This window comes from Cryptotermes secundus, unplaced genomic scaffold, assembly GCF_002891405.2.
Source record: "Cryptotermes secundus unplaced genomic scaffold, Csec_1.0 scaffold486, whole genome shotgun sequence".
Classification (NCBI taxonomy): domain Eukaryota; kingdom Metazoa; phylum Arthropoda; class Insecta; order Blattodea; family Kalotermitidae; genus Cryptotermes; species Cryptotermes secundus.
In genome coordinates, this window is record NW_019735562.1 from 135,032 (window position 1) to 156,742 (window position 21,711).

Here is a 21,711-nt window from a genome sequence, read left to right on the forward strand (position 1 = left end):
ACATAAACCTGCAACACTGAACCTAAAATCTCACATACAACTTCACAATCAGTTAAATAAATACGATTACTATATACCCATATTCACCTATCGGGACTCTAACCCACGACCTTCCGGCTTGTAGCATAGTGCCTCTAAACCATCTACGCTACCGCGTGCCGTACTATGGCCTTGGGGTCGACTCAGCCTTTAACAGGAATGGGCGAAGTTGTCCTGTGTTTAACTACTTACGCACTAAGCCATTAAGGCGTATGGGGGAGTGGATGTATAGATCCACATTTTCTTGACCTCGGCACTAGTTGCAGGTGAGTGGTCAGCTTCACGCCCCGGTCGCTTTACTCCCGGGGAAACAGCCCCCGCTACCCATGGGATAGGAGGCTTGGTGGGCCCCAGAGTGGGTCTGGACGAGATGGAGAAGAAATTCTTGATCCTACCGGGACTCGAAACTCCGACCCCACGGCAGTCCAGCCCGTAGCCAGTCGCTATACCGACTGCGCTACCGAGGCTCCCTAACAGAAATGAGTACCAGAAATATTCCTGGGAGGTAAAGGGCGGCCGGCGCGAAAGGCTGACAAATTTACCACCATCTGTGAGCTGTCTAGAAAAAAATGTGGGAGCCTCGACGTCTCACAGCCCTATAGGCCTTCGCGACCTGTTACAGGTATAGCTTTACCTTTTNACTGTCTAGATAAAATGTGGGAGCCTCGACGTCTCACAGCCCTATAGGCCTTCGCGACCTGTTACAGGTATAGCTTTACCTTTTTTTTTATATAACCTTATTTCAAAATTATGCTTCTGTTGTCCCGTGAAAGGGCAGCGGAAGGCAAACCTTCCAAGCTAAGAATTATTGTGGGTGTGTTCAGACACATTTGCATACAAACACAGAGCTGCTGACTTAAAAACCTCTCCCAAAAACTGCAGCCTTGATCCTTTGCAGCTCGAAACCTTGAATTTGTAATTAAACTTAAACGTGTGGGCTTCTGTTATAAACCATTGCTTCATTCCAGTTACTAGAAATTAACGTCTTCTGCATATGTGAAGATTTTACGGGTCTCTTAACGAAATGTATACAAATGTTTTAAGGTTACTCTACTTAGGTAACAATGCACAAAAGCGTACAAGGGAAGTTTTTCTCTATGCACATTCGAAAGCAACACTAACAGCTTCACGCTCCGGCTATTTTTATTTTCAAAGAATCAGCTATCGATAATGATCAGTTTGGATTCTGAGAAAATTAAATAAAAAGGCAGTCGTGACGTAACAGCGGGAATATAATTCCAAACTATAACAGAAATCGAAATTTTATGTTATGTCTAATGCTTCACACTCCAATTAAGACTGGCAGTAATATGAATTTTCCATCAACTTAAATATCATTCCATGAAGACGTATGAGGCAGGGGACGTAATGCTCCATGCATTCTTGAACTGGGTAGCAAGTAAATGGTGTGCTTCACACACAGGCCGCTTTTCTACCTGCAGTCATTGGATATCCGGTCTAGAAAACCGAAATGAATGGCCGTGGGGATCCGTTGCGCTGACCACGTGACACACTCTATCCGCTAAAGTTGGTACTAACTTCGCCGACAAACGGCGGTCGCTCGGTCGGTATAGTTCGCTTGCAGACTAAAGCCACAAATGTAAGATGTAAGCCTGCTTTTACCGGTTCTCACGGTCTTTTCGCCTGTGGATTTCTTATATTTTTTCCTTCTACCGTGAAGATGGAGGCGATACGTTCCACCGAAACGTCGGTTAACACCACATATACACGGTGCCAAATCCCAGAAGACTGCTTTCTTTAAGGCCACAGAGTTTTATTAGTTTAGTTTTTAGTCATTGGATATGCACCTGGTTGGGCTCAGAGCCAGTCTGGGCGTGGCTTCGAAGACAGAAATTCATTTCAAGTAAGTAACTTTAATTTTACCTGCACTGGTGAAGGTAAGTTACCCCTCCGCTTAATTAATTAAGCCCCATGCCATGAAAAAGTATGGGGGAGTGGAGGTATAGCGCCACCATTCTTTACCTCGGCAGAAGATGAGGGTGAGTGGTCAGTTTCACACCTTGGTCGCAGAGAAAAATCCCCCGGTATCCACTGCATAAGAAGGGGGGTGGGCCTAAGGGCCGTTTTTGGACGCTGTTCAATACTGAAAAACCTCTTGTCGCTGCTGGAAATCGAACCCTGGCGCTGCATCCCGTAGACTCTCACTATACCAGCTGAGCTATCCTTTAGCTCTATTGGTGGTCGCAGAAATGACGTCAGACCTGACCCTTTTCAACATGACCTATTGAAGGAAGCCAGGTCAGGAGACGTCGCAGCGGAAGTACGACGAGTATTTCCTTCATCCGCGTTACTCCCCTCTGACGAATTGCTGTCTCATGCAGTTCGCGTTAGAACAATTTGTGACGGACCTACTCGATGCCACTAGTATTCTCGCCCCCTCATTTTTCCAGTTCACATCATCAACAAAACAGGGAACCGGGAACTGTGTTTTATGCGAACCCAGTGTTACATATACACCTGAACACTTCCAGTTTGCCACACTTAAATCCGTTAATGCACTGCGATTACTAAAATGTAGCAACATAAACAAAAAACAAACTCCGTGGCCTGTAGTCCGCGAACAATACCGACCGAGAGATCGCTGCTTGTCGGCGAAGTTAGTGCCAACTTTTGCGGATAGAGGGTGTCACGTGGTCAGCGCAACGGATCCCCACGGCCGTTAATCTCGGCTTTCTAGACCGGAGCCGCTATTTCCTTGAAATAGATCCTCAATTATCCTCACGAGGCTGAGTGGACCCCGTTCCAGACCCACCACTTCTCAGAAAATCTGGTAGCGACGGGGATCGAACCCAGGACCTCTTGATCTGTGGTCAGGAACTCTGACCACTAGACCATAGAGGCGGTCGTTTGTAACATAAACCACATTTAAACAAATTTGCAACAAAAGATGGTATGGTACAATCACTGCCAACAACTGATCGTGGGATATCATCATCATCATCATCATCATCATCATCATCATCATCATCATCTGTCTTCACAATTCCGTGAAAAAATATTGTTATTGGTGTATTTTTTATTGCTAGTGGGGTGGGACTAAGTCCCTTGTACTGCGGCCACTTCTGGCATATTGTACCAGCCCCAGATGATAGGCGAGGGTGATTGTGGAGCAATTGGTGGGATGATTGGCAGGGGAAACCGAAGTACTCGGAGAAAACCTGCCCCAGCGTCACTTTGTCCACCACAAATCCCACTTATCCAGACCCGGGCTCGAACCCGGGCCGCCGCGGTGGGAAGCCAGCGACTAACCGCTTGAGCTACGGCGCGGCCCTTGTTATTGGTGTATCTTGGAATATGGCGACCAGTTATTGTTGCTGCGGATACGTTTGTGTCTTCAGAATATGATGACCAATTACCGTTGCTGTTATTAGTAACGACTTGTCTCTTCACATTAGAATACCAGGTAGACAGAAGAAACACTTTCCTTGAAAAGAACTGTCACTGTATAACCTATGAGTCAGTTCACATTGAAGAGAGAATGTTTGCAATTGACTGCGTGCACGTTTTATGTCTGCTTGTACGTGATGGGTATGCACGGTTCGACAGTTGCAATGAGGCTTACTAATGACGTCTAATGGGGCAATGCATACAGTTCATTTTAACTGTGCTCGTATTTACTTCATTCAAGCAATTGCCTGGAACTTTACAGGGAAGATGTTTCTTAAGATTAAGGTCTTCCGGAATGTGACGCCGCGTAGTCTGGTCGATTTTTACCAACTACACAATAATTCTTCACCTAACCTGAAGGTGGAGGCAGAATATTCTTCAGAAACGATGGTACGTATCTACCAGACTACACGGCGTCACATCTCAGAAGACTAGTCTTAATATCCACCACGGCGAGACCATCAAACAGATGCTTTTGTGTTCACACACAACACAGGATCATCTGGTCAATTTATTCAGTGACAATACGACAATGAGCAAATAGTTCTAGGAAACCAATTACAATTTAGCAAATGTAAAATAATGTATACTTGCTAACAAGGCATGTAACTATATGCATAAATATAACACAAATCTAAAGATGCCTTAACTTTATATTCTCTGAGCCATTTCATCTGAACACCTAACTTACGTTAATTAACAGCATTAACTGCAAAGAGTATGAACTAAGGTTTTAATATAACAAATATCTAAGCGGCATTTCACGATGAATGCACAGCCACAGCTGTGTGTTCCTGGACTTGCTTAGTATATGGGCGTTTTAAGAAATTATGGGTGTGATAAAGAAATTACTGCTACTCTTCCCAGTATTCAAGCAGTGATAGATCAAAAGTTTCTGAATATAAGCTATGCAGTAGATGTAGCTGTACACCGAAGTCTGACTCATCTTGTACACAGAGGCAGTACAAGTTACTGTATTAATAATTTATATCAAGAATATTACATATAAGGCAAATAGTTAAAAACTCACCGTTCTTGCTGATGCTGTTGTGATCTGAAGCACCATTCGCAATGGAAGACCAGGAGGCGTACACCAGTACATACAGTACTAGAAGCCTATTCATGATTCTACTGCGTATACAAACTGATTTCTTCTGTGAAAGGCACTTCAAACATACATTTCAAAGTTAATGAATACACTCTGATTTCCAGATGAATGCAAAGAAATTATTTTCAAACATCACTGCTTTTAGTTTTCGAACACCCCGTAAACAACCGACACGTGGTACGAGCATGCACAACACAACAAGCACACTAACCTTCCGGCGCGCGTCATAGCAGCGGGAGAAGAAAATCCCGCTATTAGTAGACCCCGCGAAAAGGGTCAGTGTTAGGTAGAGCCACCTACTGGATGCACTAATAACTATTACCTACTTTCCGCTCCCTCTGCCATCTGTAGCTCTTAATTAAAACTGCAAGTGAATAATTGAAGGTGATGTTTACGGGAACCAGTTGGAAATTAAATTTAAGAGAACACGAAAGAAATGTTGATGAAGCCTGGTTAAATGTATCACGGTTATAAGTTAAAATATTTCTATTACAGATTATCTGTAAATGAAAGCTAATTTCACAGAGAATCTTGCCATAAAAGCGTACAGCAACTGCTTCCATTACAGGGCCGTATTTCAACAACATTTCTATGAAGTAGGCCTACTTGAGCCCTACAATACTCAGAGACGCCGCTTGAAAGAATTCGGAGGGACGTGGCTTTTGCCGCGTTACTCTCTTCACTTTGCCTGAGGAAGTTGATGGAAACTATGAAATATTGCGGTCAGGATTGCCGGTTACGTGACCAAGCTTCAAACCTCATACCTCTCAAATAAATATCTTAAATGCTTGCCGTTGCCCAGGGCTTAATCATAATGCAGTGGAACAATGAGCAAGGCCATACCATAGCTCAGACTGTTAGTAACCCTCTTCCCACCGCGATGGCCCGGGTTCCGGGATTTTTGGTGGGAACGTGACATTGCGGTAGGTTTTCTCCAAGCACCTCAGTTTCCCTTTCCAACCCTAAATCGTGGAGCCCACAGAAAAGTTTCTATCTGCACACCCACTAAAATATTAACATACAGATACTCATTCTTGACGATAGAAACTTGTCTCTGGGCTCCACGACCGGGCTTACTACGTAGAAGGCTTCTGGCAACAAAGCACTACAAACGACATAACATGCCCAATTCTACGTTGTAGCATTGGAACCTTAGACTTAAGTTGGCATACATATTTCTTAACCTCTCATACTAAATAGTTTAAAATTTTCTAAAATCTTTTTAAGTATTTTTAATATTTCCATAATATATTCAACATTTAAATCACTTAATATGTTTTGATATATGATATATACCGTATTTCATTTTTATATTTTTATATCTTTTATCTTATTTTTTATCTTCTATTTTAATTATAATACTTACCAACTTGAGGCAAATTTTCATCTATTAGTATACAATACAACACATTGCACTGATATGGATCCATATCGGTAGTTCAGTAACTGTACGTATTCCTATATATAACTGCCTGATGATGGTCTTGTAAGACCGAAACTTGTAGCAGGAATAAAAGGTCAAATTGTAAAATATTAAAAACGAATATATCTGTTTTGTGACGGTCAACCTAATTGCTTTATATATGTGGAACACACAACAGGATGCACCCAATGATGCCAGATGAATATGAATGTTCAGCTTAACATAGCGGTCTGAACACTCAGGAGAAGAGGAAGCTTTCTTTCCCCTGCCGGGAATCGAATACTAATTCCGACTGAGCTGTGAAAACTATTATTAGTTTCATCCTTCAAACGGGGAATTTAGGAAAAACTGAACTGCAGGCAAGCAGCAAACACTGCCTGGAACTCTCTTTCACGTCACTCGGCCGCTGAAAACACGTATATGAATGCTGGATTATATAATCCTAGTTGAGAAGTAATTTATTTTGGTATTGGTGCCTAGCTCAGAGCAAGCAGCGGTGGTGGTGGCAAGTGTACGAATTGCTGAGTGGCTTCTCAACACGTGTACATGACCCGTTTCGGATGACGTAAAACTACGAGAATTGTACTTTAGGAGTGTGCACATCGCAAGTCTATTGAAAAGAAAGACGTAAACTGAAAACAATGAAATTTTGAATGGCTTTACATCTTGGGTTCCCATATTCAGACTTGAAAGGAAGAAAAGAAATGATTTGACGCATTCTAACTCATAAAAATGTTTGCAGAATTATAAGGCCTTTTGTGAGGAATTATCATTATTGTAGAATGTAGGTTCGTTACTAAATAATGACTGTAAACAACAGCCGCTGTTAGGTAGTGGCCGCAACAGATTCGTAATACGAACCAATGGGCTAACTGGGAAACGACGTTCTCTAAGCAGTCCGTGCGGCAACTAATTGATGCAGCCTCTGATATTTTCTGTTTCCTAATGGCAGCTGGTACTCGTTATATATCTCGGTACACACCGCCAAGAAAGCAATGCTTCCAACATTTATATTGTTAGGCGATGTCGCTATCCGCGCGGACATCACAGAAAACACCGTTCCTCTGTTGCGCGTGCACCGTTGTTACGCTGATGAGTTGTTCACTGTGCCTTAACCTAATAACTTCTCTCTCTTCAGTTATAACGTCAGAGTACTATGGAACATACAGTCACAATTTCTGTTACGAGGCGTGAATTCAAAATGCGCTTAAGTACGGTATGTGTCTAACATCTTAAAGTACATATCCCATATTTAACGTCATAAGATCGTAATCTGAGAGCCAATATATCCAAATTGAAGCATGATTTGCGTTTGCTATAACTTAATGTTTTTAATTAACGTCATTACGTCGCGTCATTTTACGTGCTCCGGATTGTAACGTATAAATAATAACTGCAATAATAGAAATGTCCAGCGTTTAAAAATTGCTTCAGAATTTCAGATTTCTCATAGACCCATGACTCTTTTTTTTTTAAATTCACTTAGTTGGGGGTGGAGTCCAGTTGGGTCCACTCGGCACGGCGGCCACTGATTATCCTATTGCAGCCTGCACCGGGGTGAATATGATGATGGAGAATTTGGTGGAATGAAGATTGGCAGGGGAAACCGAAGTACTCGGAGAAAACCCGCCCTAGCGCCACTTTGTCCACCACAAATCCCACTTGACCAGACCCGGGATCGAAGTCGGGCCGCGGTGGGAATTCAGCGACTAACCGCTTGAGCTATGGCGCGGCCTAGGCCTATGACTTACAGCAATATATGAATCAATATTGAAGTATTGTAACACCAACTCAAATGAAATTAATTTTTTCCCCCTTTTTCATATTCTGTTCACATTCTGTTGGAGAAATACTGTTTAGAGAAGAACTGGGGAGGAGAGGGTTCACTGAAACGGAACAGGATTCTTGAGGTCCCAGTCACGTCTGGCAGAAACAGGTCTTCTCTCGCGACAGAGTAACAATACGGGACGGCAACAAGTTTAATTTCCAAAAGCACTAGGAGAGAGCGGGAGGAGAGGAAAGGAGAGGAGGAAGAACAAACTTAAAGGATAATGTTATTTCTCTTATCAGATCATTCTTCTTCTAGCAATACAAGGCAAATTCCGATAGATATAGTTGAGGAAAATCAGTTTTACCTTATTCTGGACTTCGATTAATTTAGCGCTGTATAATTATTATCTGACTTTTTAAGGACTAAATAAACTATTACTTATTAAAAGCTGAAGGATACTGTTATTAATATGGTAAGAGGAAATAATAAACAAGGCTTACACTTTTAGAAACTTTTTACTAAAGAAACATGTTTTATATTATCCATAACGAACACACACGGACAGTATTGTTGTCATAGCTCAACTGTATGTCAAGAACGTGATGTGTGATTCTGTTCTTTCTCATTTTGAACAATTTTTGGTATGCTTTACTTTTATGCAGTGCAAACAGAAGGGTTACACATGACCTTGAATCCCAGCTGACAAACAGAATGTGTAATTTTGTGATTCTACGCTGGCGTCTTCAGCGGAAAGTTCTTGAAGTTACAATCCTCTGTGTCAACTCGTGATATAACTCAGAAAATTACGGTGGTAAAATACTCGTATAATTATTTTGAAAAGTTCTGTCTTCTTCGATATAACATCGTGTATTCCGGGGAATGTATGTATGTATGTATGTATTATGAGAGGGGGTTGGTTTCCCAATGCACTTAGACCAGTTATTGGTCCATTGTGCGTCCCCCTTTTAATTTCTACTGTCGCCATAACCAACCGGTAACGGTGCGTGCCATCAGCCCCCGTAGAGCCAACGAGGTCGGCCCCCGGTACCTTGATGCTTCCCCCATCCACCAGAGGCATTGGAGACTACTTGGGAGGGAAAGGGCCTGTAATTTAGCTCAGAGGTCTCCTAGAGACATGAGGTTCTTTTACGTGCCGTAAATCTACGACAAGGGACACATGGCTTAAAGTCCTTCCCGGAGGACTTGTTCCCTGAATTTTTCTGCCCTTAAAATTTCCACGATCTCCGCGGGATTTGAACCCTCGTATCTTGAGTCATGAGGTGGGAACGTTACCCCTAGACTACGGAGGCCGCTGTATTCCGGGGAAAGTCAAACGCCATTTCGGAGGAGCATGACACCTCCGTTTTCAAAGTCGAAGAGTATGTGGAGCAAGAAACTATATGAAGGCGTAGCAAGCAGGGAAGAGCTCCATGCTGGTTTCTTGCTTTGTTTACTATTCGACCCTGAAGAAAAAGTCATATTTCTCCAAATCGTTTGTAGACTTTGGCCGAACTGCTTAGCCTTATATCCCAGAAGAAAACCCTCTTCATAACCACCGCTACGATAACCTCAGATCCTATATACTTTGCTCGCAGTTTGTATTCCTCTCCATAATGTGAGACCCTATTGAGAATGTGATATGCACTCAGCTGCACAACTTCGCCGCTTCTATTCAGCTCAAGAAGTTAATTATTGTGGTCGAAATAACCTGCCACATGCAACACCGTTTTATTTTCATCCGTAATAACACACTAGGCTCTGAACATGACGGACTCTCATACGGTTCTGCCGTGTGGCCTCCTCTGCAATGAACAGTATTTTGTGCAAAAATTGTGACTTAAAGCGAAATTTCGTTTGGACAACATTGGGTTCAGAATGATTCAAATTTAACTTGTCTATATTCATTATATTGAAGGGGTTGTCAGATATACGTCCTCATGTTACAAAATTCTGAGAGCTACTTCCATTTTAAGTTGGGGTTCTCCACGGATGTAGGCAAATAATTATTTCGAGTCTAACCTTTGACGTAAGCTACCAGAAGGTTAGAAAGTTAAAAAAGGGGTTACAGGGTTTAAGGGGGAGTTTTACAATTTACCTAATCTTTCCAGCCGCACTATGGCCCTGATGTCGACTCAGCCTCTAACAGAAATGAGTACCAGGAATATTCTTGGAATATTGTTTGGGGTTAAGGGCGGCCGGCGCGTAGGGTTGACAACTTTACCGCCATGTATGATGCGATTGTCTAGAAAAATTGAGAACCTCAATATCTTAGAACCCTATGGGCCTCCAAGGCCTGATACAGGTCAAGATTAAGGTCAAGTGATCGTGCAGGCCGGTTGGCTGGACCTCCGCAACCGATCAACCGTTCATGGAAAACCTGGTTGATGCGCTGACTGAAAAAAAAACGAAAGAATGGGGCGATACTCCAGCATGCATGAACCGCGTGTGTTATCACTGGTGAAGAGGCACCTGTTCCAAGGGCACTGCAACATCATTCACCAAAATACGACGGCACACACTACCTGTTAGTCTATCAGGTATGACAAATGGTCCCAAGAGGTGACTAGCTAAGATGCCCACCCTAGCATCCGGTCATATACAAAAACTCGCCCATCTTTCAGTTGGCATTGAATTCTGGACGTGTGTTAACTGGGAATCTTGTACTCATTTAAGTGAGTACTATAAACGTTAAAGCTCGTAACCCTTTTCTAAAGCCATATATAGCTACAATACTGAGGCGTACTATCTCTTGTGATGTCACCACCTTAAGAATCTCCAGTCCACTGAGCAGTAGAGAAGTTCACATTTGCATGACAAAAACAAGGCAAGATTTTACTTAACCAGCAGGAATTAGGTTAATTGTCACCACAACAAATGTTCTCGTCCTTAATGTTTTACAATTCCATCTTTATTCCTGCTACATTTTTCGGGTGTACAAGACCATCATCAGGCACTTATATATAGGAATATGTACAGTTACTGAACTACCGATATGGATCCACATCGGTGCAACGTGCTGTATTATATACTAACACAAAGTTTTGCCTTAATTTCCCGTACTCCCCATAGTTTTAAATATTTTGAACATACTTTTAACATTTCGATAATATATTCAACATTTATATCACCCAATATATCTTGACACTTGGTCTATATTTCATTATTACATTCTTTTATCTTATTTTGTAGCTTATATTTTAATTCTAACACCAACTTGAGGCAAAACTTTATGTCAGTATATAATATGACACGTTGCAGTGGTATGGATCCATATAGCAGTTCAGTAACTGTACGTATTCATATATATAACTGCCTGGTGATGGTCTTGTAGGACCGAAACATGTAGCAGCAATAAAAAGTCGAATAGTAAAATATTAAAAGCGAGTATATTTGTTACTTTTGGCTGTTCACAAAAGTCGTTATACTTTGATATTAACTTCGAAACAGGTACAGCCTACAAGCATGCTGATTATAGAAAATTTTGCGTTCGTATCGAAATTTTTTGAAATTCATATTTTGTTGTCACAAAATAGATAGTCAGTGGGGTCCTGTCTTTACTCTCACGGGCTAAAAGTACACATTCTGCTGCCAGTGGGAAATGAAATGATGACAGAAATCCAAAGCAGTGATCTGAAGGACTCTCCAAAGCTCATCTCGTTTCATAATGGGACAGAACAGAGGTTTGCATCACATGTGTTTCCAGACTCAGTCCTTTCCTCTATAGGACCTGCACAGGGGATGGTACTGACCGTCACAATTCAGACGGTCATAAGGAAAGAAAGGGGTGGGGGGTGTACATTATGTGAGTGCAATGCAGGGTTAAACACAGTCAAACATTGTCGCCTTGGTGTAACTGGTATGTATGTGTGTTGCAGTGATATGCTTGTGAGTGATATGGATACGAAGGGGTGTAGCCAGCATTCTACTATCATAGTTACACCGTGAACACAAGGATCTCATAGCTTTCCCACGTAAATGTGATTTGTGTGTTAACTGTGTTCCTCAAAATATTAATTTTACATTCCAGTGATAAAATCTATGCAGGCATTAAGCGCTAGTACAATAGTGTAGAAAGCTACAGCCATAGGTGGCCTACTCTGACCATCAGATACGTGTTTGTAATATTGTTCTTAGCATGCAATGACCAAAGGCGGTCATGTATGGACACATTCGTGCGGATATGTGCACAAGCAATAATCAACATGTAAACCTCACTAGACTTTTAACATTTTTTTTTTGTCTTACATAAACTTGCATTAAGAACTTACGAAATGGAAAGATATAATTACTTTCATTCTGCTTCGTAGAAAAAGCGACAGCGCAACGTTTTTAATGAAAAGTTGGCTAATTTTTCCTTGCACACAGTAAAAAACAGTATGAAATATCCTACATGAAACTCTCTTGTATGTTTCACACACAAAACATTTTGTCAGAAATTATATTTAGACCATAATACGAATTTGGCGCTTGATTTCCCAGGATTCCGAAACTCCATACAGTAGCCTGGGAAGTATTTCGTAGCCAATGTTTATATTTATATTCAAACAGAGAATAGTATCGCGACAATAATATTAGGCTATTGTTTCTCTGTACCTGTAGCACACTGCCTAGATCCGGACTTCGATTTAGTCACCTTCCCCCACTGCTAATAGACCTGTAGGTATGCATTGAACAGAAAATAAGACAGAGTTTTTTTCGTTTTAGGTTTGTATATAATTACAGACTATTACAAATCTGCTTCATATGAATGTTGCTCTTATTTACTATGCAGGTACTTGAAAATAATTTATTAAAATTATGAGACTGACAATAAACCCATGAAAGTTGTAACTTAAACGCAAATCTTTCAATTACAAGTTCTGCAAAACGAAGCATATACGAGTAAGCAGCCATCCAATCTGCCTAATTTTTAAACTACAAACGACAATTTCATGACTTACTTACGCACAAAACTCACGCTTAAACTGAAATGAGATCTCGGGCAGATTTCGGAGCGTGCAACGCCATTAAAAATCCATGACTTGCAAACCCCTAAGAAGACTGACCCGTCTACCTATTGTGTCAGAGAAGTTGCAGCATGCACACGGCGTTGAGATCCAGCTAGCCGGTATTGACAGAGAATTTTCCTGAGAGCACGGACTCCAGCTGATGGGTCCGAGATTGTTCGCCACAAGTGGGGCCAACACATAACCCGTGTTCGCTCCTGCGTGGTCCATAATACTCACTGTACTTAAATAAATAAGTGCGGAGTGGTTTAAATTCTTAAGGGACCTAAGCGATATGCAAAGTCCCCTTTAGGTTTCTTTCTGTGTCTTTTTGTAATAAAATACGCAGTCCATAACGAAGAGGTTATAACAGCTTTATTAAAATTCATGTGGGCCAGGAATGCTTCTAAAGAAGACCAATAGCAACGCAATTTTAGAAGCATGACACCTCCAGGACACTAGTGGGGGTTTCGCAGAACGTCATATCTGTAAATATTTGCCACGTTCTCTTTCGGTCGCCATTAGGCAGTGTGCTCCAGGTCTGCAGTAATCTCGCGAACACACCGCACACACACACAGAACCACCAGGTGATCTCACACAGACACAGCTAAACAAAACACTACCAAGAGTTTCTCTGCGTATTTTTGTCATTAAAGTGTCAAAAATAAAGTCTCTATGATGTAATAATTACGAAGACAGGACAAGCTATGCAGAACACTCAGCACACCCACGTTTTCTAGGTCAGAAATTCTTATTTGTTTCAACCTGACCACTAATTGTTGCAAAACCACACAAATTAATTTGACCATTATTTAGTATGAAATTTCTATCAATATCTACAACTCCAAGTCTCCCAAAATTCGTCCTACTACTTTTAGTCCTGTTTGAAAAAATCTTTGAAAATATGCTTCAAATAAAATTTTAAACATTTGTTCGAATACTTGCTTTTCTTTACTAACAAAATTTTCATTAGTAGGCGCGTCAAAGACAAATTAATGTCTGATAGGCAGGCTATAAAAGATATATTTATTTAGATCAGATCTTTATACATGATTTGAAGAATTCTACTAGCAATCTTGAAGAATCAGTAATTCTGTATGTGTTTACTTCAACCTCCTGAACAATGTGGTCGAAAATTTCATATAACGTGACGTCTAAATTTCACAGGTTTTAAAACAGTATGACATCCGAGCACGACATTTCTTTCTGCTTGGTCATACCACTGAAACCTATTATCAGCGTTGTGCATTCCCACACAGAGCTTCATTTTATTCTTTGCTATTTCCTGTGTAGCAAAACAAATTGAATGCGATGAGAATAACTTCAGATTCCACAACTCAAAGATCATTTGGAAGTGTTCCTAATTGAATGTGTAATCTAGTCTTCCGAAGGTTTCATGATTCGTTTTCCTCTGTTCCATCTTACCAACGTTAAAATGATGCATATAAATTCATGCATAATTTTGCCAATTGAATATATGTGGCCACAATGAATAAAAGTAATTTTGGAACTTCTAGGGTGAAAACAAACGGATAAATACGAAAGTTATGGACCTAATATGCTACCCGAGTCTAGTTTCTCAATTTTCATTCTGAAACAAACTAAATAAATCACCCCAAGTACGTTCTGAAGTATCGTGTGCTTAATAATATATTAGAATTATTAAAAAAGGTCCCTAAAATCACATTAGGATACAAATTTTATTGAAATATTCAAATTAAGAAAGAGTCATATACGTGTATTGCTGTTGATTCTAACATTTCAAGTATTTCTTAGAAAACAAAGATTGGGTCAAATAAATTCCCCACAAATAAAAATGTACAGCCAACGCATATAACTGTAACACGTGCTCCAGGTGGATCTATAATCATCATTATTTGAAATTAAATGCTTTAATACGGACTTAAGTATGCTATTTATATACACGTCATAAACAACAAAACACATAGCATGAGATCCTAGTCTGTTGGGTACATGTTACCTGATAGATTCGTAATCTGTTACCACATCAGCGACAACCACCAATGTAACTGCACAGTGTTGTAATCCAGATGACCACAATGTTAATCTGAAATTTTAAAACACGTGAAATATAGCATACGATGTTTATCACTCACAAATATTTTAATCACTTACGGAGGGACAATTCTTTAATTAATCTACTGATATTATTTGTGATTGTACTTATAATATTTGAACCCTCTCCACAGAGTTTTAATTCATCTGTAGCAGAGTGGTTTTGATATGTTCTTAATAAGGAATGCGAAATATAGATGTCTGATTCGCACAAAACACGAAAAGGCTTCTCAATACGGTGCCTTGAAGATTCTTTAAGACTAGAATAATACAGGACGTATCCATGCGAGTGCGGACGCAAGTGGAGGGTTCGGGCGCTCCCCCGCCAAGTAAGGCCAACTAAGTACTCGAATTTCGCTTGAGGGTTCCGCTGTCTGGATAACTCCATGTATAATGCCTTCCCGTGTTACAGATGGAACGATTTACTACTTACTGAGCTAAAATTAACATAATCTAATTGTTTCCCTTTTACCACTGATATTCATTATACCTCAAAGTGATCACCCCTATTTAAGAGGCAAAACGAAGGGGGCGCAGGTGTTTCTAGTGAATTATAAATATATACTGACAGCAGAATCTTGCATTTTGAAGCCAAACTGGGATAGCCCGTTTCTCTTCCTGAAAGCACGTGCTAGTTCTTGCGTGAAACATTTTAATATTTAAATGTACTGGTCAAATTAAATCATGTGGTTTTCGCAGAACTGTCCTGTCAACAACGCCAGTCTCTACATTGCAAAAACACCAGGCGTCATCGAATGCCATATGAACTAACAGAGGAACAGACACTGAAATCATACCTTAGAATTACACTGTCTTACAATTAATAGCCACCCTATTTGAAGAATCCATCAGTTATCAAGCGGTCGTAACAGATAAATCGTTCCACATCAGAGTCATTTACAAAACTCTTTGCTGTTCTTTGGCTATTGTCTGGAACCGTCCTCTGCTCTGGGTGGCAGGCAGTATGTGGCTGATGATAATGTTTGGATTCATAATCAGTAAACTTAATAACATTTTTCTTACATGAACATTTCTTATGATTCAACGAAAACAGTTCTCTAAAATGTTATTACCTCAAAAAACCTAACTTGTGATGATGATAATGATGACGATGATATATTATTAATAGTCAGTAATAGTATACAAATATTTTCCTAGTGTGAAATTTTCCTTTCGAATGCAGGATAATTTTCAAGTAGCTCTTGATCTTTATAAAGTCTGCTTTTAAATATCTGCAAATTCGAAAGGACTGTGAGGTGTACGGCATAATGATACAGGGCATGTAGTAACTGTCATAAATAAACATAAGTTAAGGAAATGTCCTTATCCTGGACACACAGATCAGTTAATTTGGTTCTTGGTTTCGGCGTAACACTTCCCTTGATATTTTGTTACTGACGTCATTGTTCTCTGGCAACAGTGGAAAGAGATATCATCATTATTGTTGCTGCATCCTGATTCTTTTGAAGGACAGCGAGAATTAAACTCAGGCAAATCGTGTAAAAAAGTAGAACCTATGCTTACAACACCTCCTAAATTTGCAACAGTTCGCTTCGTACGGCACATGATAAAATAATAATAATAATAAAGATGTTGCAACATATGTTTCTTATTCTGACTTCTTGATCTTCTTTTGTTGTTTCTGCTGCTGATGTTCTGGCGTCTATTGTTGTGACATTAAACAGGCACTTGTCAGCAAATAGTTAATGCAGATTCATTTTATTGTTTTGTTTTCAACCCTGGAAAGCGACGTTCAGTTGTTTGTTTCTACTCTATACGTTTCATTTGTAGCCCCATTTTCCCCTGTTTTCTCTATTTATCTCCTTAACTTAAACTTTAGAATTCCATGCGTAACTTCAAGTCATATTATTCCTAAATCACTGTCGATTTGCTCTTCTTCAGACTTGACTGTTTCTTCTCTGCACACAGGAAACAAGTATCTAATGTTCTCTCTCCTACCAGCATCTCAAGAGTGACGTCTGCTGGTGGAAGAAATTTCAAAGCAACTATCCGAGATTAGTTGCGGTGCCGACCGGTAGAGGGTACTCCTACCGACTCGGACTTCACCCTGCAGGGCATTGGACCAGGTCAACCTCTGGAAAAGGAAAAAAAAAGACATTTATCTACTTGACAACAAAAATTTTATTTTCAAAGCATTATTCAGTTATATAAGTTTGTATCTTTTCACGAAGGTGATTGTGGTTTTCTGAACTGTGGCACCATTCAGGCTTGTTAGCGGGTAAAGACCTTTCGGAGGAACATGGTGTTTCTATCTTCAGGATTTAAAGTACATTTTGATGAAATGACTCTTTTTTTACATGAAGGTGCAAGGCCGATGGTGACGGAAGAAAGGCTAAGAAAATGGAACTTGAAACAGACCAATGCAAAAGATTTTTACGAAAATGAACATCTTAAGGGAGCATAATATTTTTAGCCCCATCTGTGACTAAGGACTTAGTCTCCTAACGCTATGCTGCTCCATGACTCTGTATCAGCTGCGAACATTGATATCTATGTTGTTGCAGCTATTGAGTTTAAATTAGGATCAGGGAAAGAATATCCTAACAAGATATTTTTCATGAGTTTTTCCAGTTGCTTCATTAAAATTATGGAAATATAACCCACATCAAATGAGTTACTGTTACTTTCCCAATTCCTGTCCATTCATTATTCACTATATTACCAAAATATTTCATTCTAAAATAAGTAATCCCAGTAGTTGACATAACGCTAAACTTTAAGAGTTATGTCGCACTGTATATGACATATACGTACGTATGTACTGTACGTTATCTGAAATTCTCACGGCTCTGAGTATTAAGATAACTGTTCTTAAGATGGCGGCAATTAGTTTCTACGGAACGTTGTAACTTTAAATCAACCAAATCCCAGAAGACAACAATTCAACATTCGTATTATCATGAGTGTTCGTGACTGGAGACGGGGCTGTGGACTGATGAATAGATTTACTGGACAAGTCGTAACTGTAAATAATTATAATACTCTATAGGTACTGTAATTATAACACACAAAATAAAGTGTCCAGCGCCTGTTTACTATCCGTTGTTTGGTAACGTTCAACTACTGAACTTCCTTACGAAAGATTTTCTGGCTGCCAAGAAAGACGCCTGTCTCACGAATCAATGAAATCTTGGAGAATCTTCACGGCTCCTTATGTAGGCTGTTCGTATCAATGTAAATTCATGTAAAACGATCCGTTATCACAAGATCTTCTTTTAACCGTCTGTTGTTTAGCAATGACTAATCGCGTCACAGTATTAACACGATGTAAGTTGCTGCTGGTCCTGAGCCGTCTGAATTCTTGACTCGAGGGTTCACTTCCTGCTCCGCCCGCTGTAAACAAAGTGCTAATAAATCCCGTCATCAGAAGTAGATCCCGTCTTTCGTCACGCTTACCATCCCACACGTGACAATATCAGAAAACTCAGTCCATATTAACTACTTGAAGAAGCCCACTTTACTTCCAGTAGGTAGCAACAACTACATTTACTTTCAGAGCCTCGGTGATACAATTTTCAAGTATGTACGATTTGTACGTTGAGTTGTACGGTTAATTCATATTACATCCGTCATCTTTCATAATGACACTGCTATTAATTGAGGATTAGTTTATATTTTCAGTAACGATTCAAAATCCATAGCTTTGTTCGGTTATCGTTTATGAGTGTTTCCAAATTCCTGAGTATTTTTCATTTCGTTATGTATCGTTAAGAGATAATTTGAAATACGAAGACCTATAATCATGCTGCGCAACACTGTTTAATATGCCAAACTTTTGGCGTCAAAATAATGGAAAGCTTTTGGTATGTTACGTGCTGTTGGCAGGAAACTTTTAGACTGGTATTATCTTTCAGTGTAACATTTTCATCACGGATATTAATTAAGACTCTTATTGAAGCATGAAAGTGTTTGGCAGCTTTCAAAATTAAGAGATAAATACAAATGCTTTACTGTCACAGTACTTCGTAAGAATGTTATAAGTCGTTTTTTGTGTACAAAGAATTCAGCGTAATAGTTGAACGTTCTGTTGTTTTTTTAATATATATTTAAGCTAGCGAGCGGGTCAATGTTGAAGATTAAATTACACAAGGAGGTAAGCTTCTGTATATTTCTCATATTTTTTATTTTTGGCTCTGTTTCACGACAAAACACGAGATATTACGTAACATATTTATCGGTTCACGTCAAAAAATGAGGCACTCATGTGTCCTCCAAGTAATTTGGATCTAAGATCATGACCTCACGAAGTTTCACAGAATTTTCTGCCTCCAATAAAATTTCTGGCGCGTTATGAATTAAACTCTGTGCATAGCCGAAATACAGCATAACTCTGAAATGTACTCTGTTAAAAATTATATTTTATTGTAGTCCACAGTTAAATTTCGTTCGATTTTATAATTTATAGATAAGTTGTGTGAAAAATACGAAAAAATCCACTATTCACTAGATTTCTGGTTGTATTGCGTACAACGTCAACAACTTAAAGAGAAACTTTCTTCAACCTCTGTTACATCATCGCGGTATGGAGGAATTTTGGCCTAATAACGCAATGTAATATGCAATAAATTATCTGAGAATGTTTAAAAGTTTGAATAAGTATCTAGGAAGAACACCAAGAAATAAGAAAAACTTCACAACGGAATTAGGAGAACAGAAAAAAAAATTAGAACAGTTTGATTCTAAAAGTGTATAATGGGATTTGAGGTTCTCACAGTGAAATGTTATGAAGAGTTCCATCTTCAGGGTTATAGCGCCATGTATTCCGTTGGGAAATGAGGAAATAAGACATTTATTCCAAGATTTAGTTGGAAAGTGTGAAGAGATGAGAACACATGGATGAGGTAAGCGTAACATTAATATGATCTTAAATCATTGTGAACTGAATTCATCTGACCAAGGATTGGTCCGGTGGTCGAATCCTTCAACATGGTAATGAACCAAGTTGCGTTAACCCTTAAAGCCCAGTGATTATCACGTACAACTTGCTTTAGCATAACGTAATTCTGTATTCTGTCCACAGTGTATGTGTGTTTCGTATATTATTTCCCTAAACAGCATTAATCGGCTGGTCTTTGTAGCTGAGCCGTCATGTGCTTCCTGTGAAGTACGGAATGAAATGTTATTTAGAATGAACTCAGTCTTGAAGACTGGATATTTCCTGGCTAACTGCGCGACTGTTCTTAATGTAGCGATGCAGCTGATGCTTTGTGTGTAGCTTCAATCTTGACCAGCGGGGTGTAAGAACCTCAGGATCTTCGTGGTTGAAAGCACCGTCAGAGGATTACTAAGATAATGCTCTTAGACCCGGGTACAGTAGCTTTCCCCCGCAATACTCCCTGCTCCTCACTCTCGGCCGTGCCATAGTTCAGGAGGGTAGACGCCGGCTTCACACAGCGGTGGCCTGGATTCGAGCCCAAGTCAGGTCATGTAGGATTTGTGGTCGACAAAGTGGAACTGGGGTACGTTTTCTCCTCGTACTTCGTTTCCCTTGTCAATTCTCATTCCAAATTTCATCACCCGTCATCCGGGGCTAGTACAATATTTCAATTAGTGGCCAATGTACCAAGAACATTCAGTTTCACCCCACCACAAGAAACTAAGAAAAAGTAACTATGCTTATTCCCAAGCCCCATTTGTCGCTTGGCTTCCAAACTTGATACAGGGCTAATAATACAAATAAATTATGTGTTGGTCCGACTTGAAGGGAGGAGTGTCCGACTCTTCTAACAGCTCGATCCCGGTAAAATAATTTATTGTACACGTACATTACACCGACTGATTGCGCAAACGAAAATCAGCTGTAATAGGGAAACTGTAAGCCGCGTTCTTAACGTACAATATTCCGAAATTTGAAAAGTAGGATTCATATACATCGTATTGCATGATGGAGATATTTCTCAATATAAGACAACTTGAAGGTGTATGCGTGAGGATAATATTAAAAAGTAAGTAAAATAAAGGTATCCCTGTAACAGGCCATGGAGGCCCATAGGGTTGTGAGATGTTGAGGTTCCAACAGTTCCTAGACAATTGGCTCATAGATGGCGGTAAGGTTGTCAGCCCTACGCGCCGGTCGCGCTTTACCCCCAAAAATATTCCTGGTACTCATTTCTGTTAGATGCTGAGTCGACCCCAGGGCCATAGTGCGGCTGGAAGGATTAGGTCAGTTGAAAAAAAATCCGATGACCTCATCGGGATTCGATCCCGGGACCTTCAGGCTTGCAGCATAGTGCCTCAACCAACTACGCTACCGAAATAAACAGGTGTGAGGGTTCGGTCGGGGTTCCACCGCCCTACGCTAGGGCATAATATTCGGTTCTTGTGAAGATGGCAATGAACATTCGGGTTCCATACAAAGAGGGGAACTTCTTAACTTGCCGAGAAACAGACGCCTTCTGCTCCATGCAGAGACTTGCTTAGTCAGGATTTGGATCAGGACACTTTCGTAAAGATTAAAGATAAAACATACCAAAGGAATTAATCGCTTATAGCCCAGTGTTTACCATATGCAATCAGCGCTAACATACTAGGGCTCTACTTCCTGCCCTCAGAAGGTATTTGCGTTCCGTACGATTCTCACAACAGAGCGATTGGTTCCCTAAACAGCACTCACTGGTTGACCTTTGTAGCGGAAACCTAATGTGTTTGCTATGATATATATATGATATAATATTTAGAAAATATTTATGATTTAAATGGTTAATTAGGAGCTATGGCCCTGGTTAACAGTCTCAAATAGTTCCCGTGTCATCAGCTGTAAACTTGTTTGCAAACTTAAGTAAAATATTAAACTGCTGGCAGTAATATTCACAATATACAGTTCAATGATAAAATCATAATTTAATGTGCGAGTAACATTATCAGAAGCCCACGCCAGAA

The 21,711-nt window shown here is 40.0% G+C and overlaps 2 protein-coding genes across 3 annotated transcripts in view; both read right to left on the bottom strand.

Annotated features, from left to right (window-relative positions):
• The window catches only part of LOC111869566 (laminin subunit alpha-1), a gene marked incomplete at its 3' end in the record, with an annotated part of 139,275 nt that extends 133,642 nt beyond the window's left edge, over positions 1-5,633 (bottom strand). Inside the window, 1 exon segment of the mRNA XM_023861193.2 lies at positions 4,478-5,633. Within this exon segment, the coding sequence (XP_023716961.2) occupies positions 4,478-4,571 (94 nt within the window).
• Positions 5,634-9,974: 4,341 nt separating this feature from the next.
• Positions 9,975-21,711, bottom strand: part of LOC111869568 — a 274,045-nt gene continuing 262,308 nt past the window's right edge. For both annotated transcript variants that reach the window (XR_002843690.2, XM_023861195.2), the window contains exon 8: positions 9,975-16,906. The gene's annotated coding sequence lies outside the window, so the exon portion shown is untranslated. The remainder of the gene's footprint in view (positions 16,907-21,711) is intronic.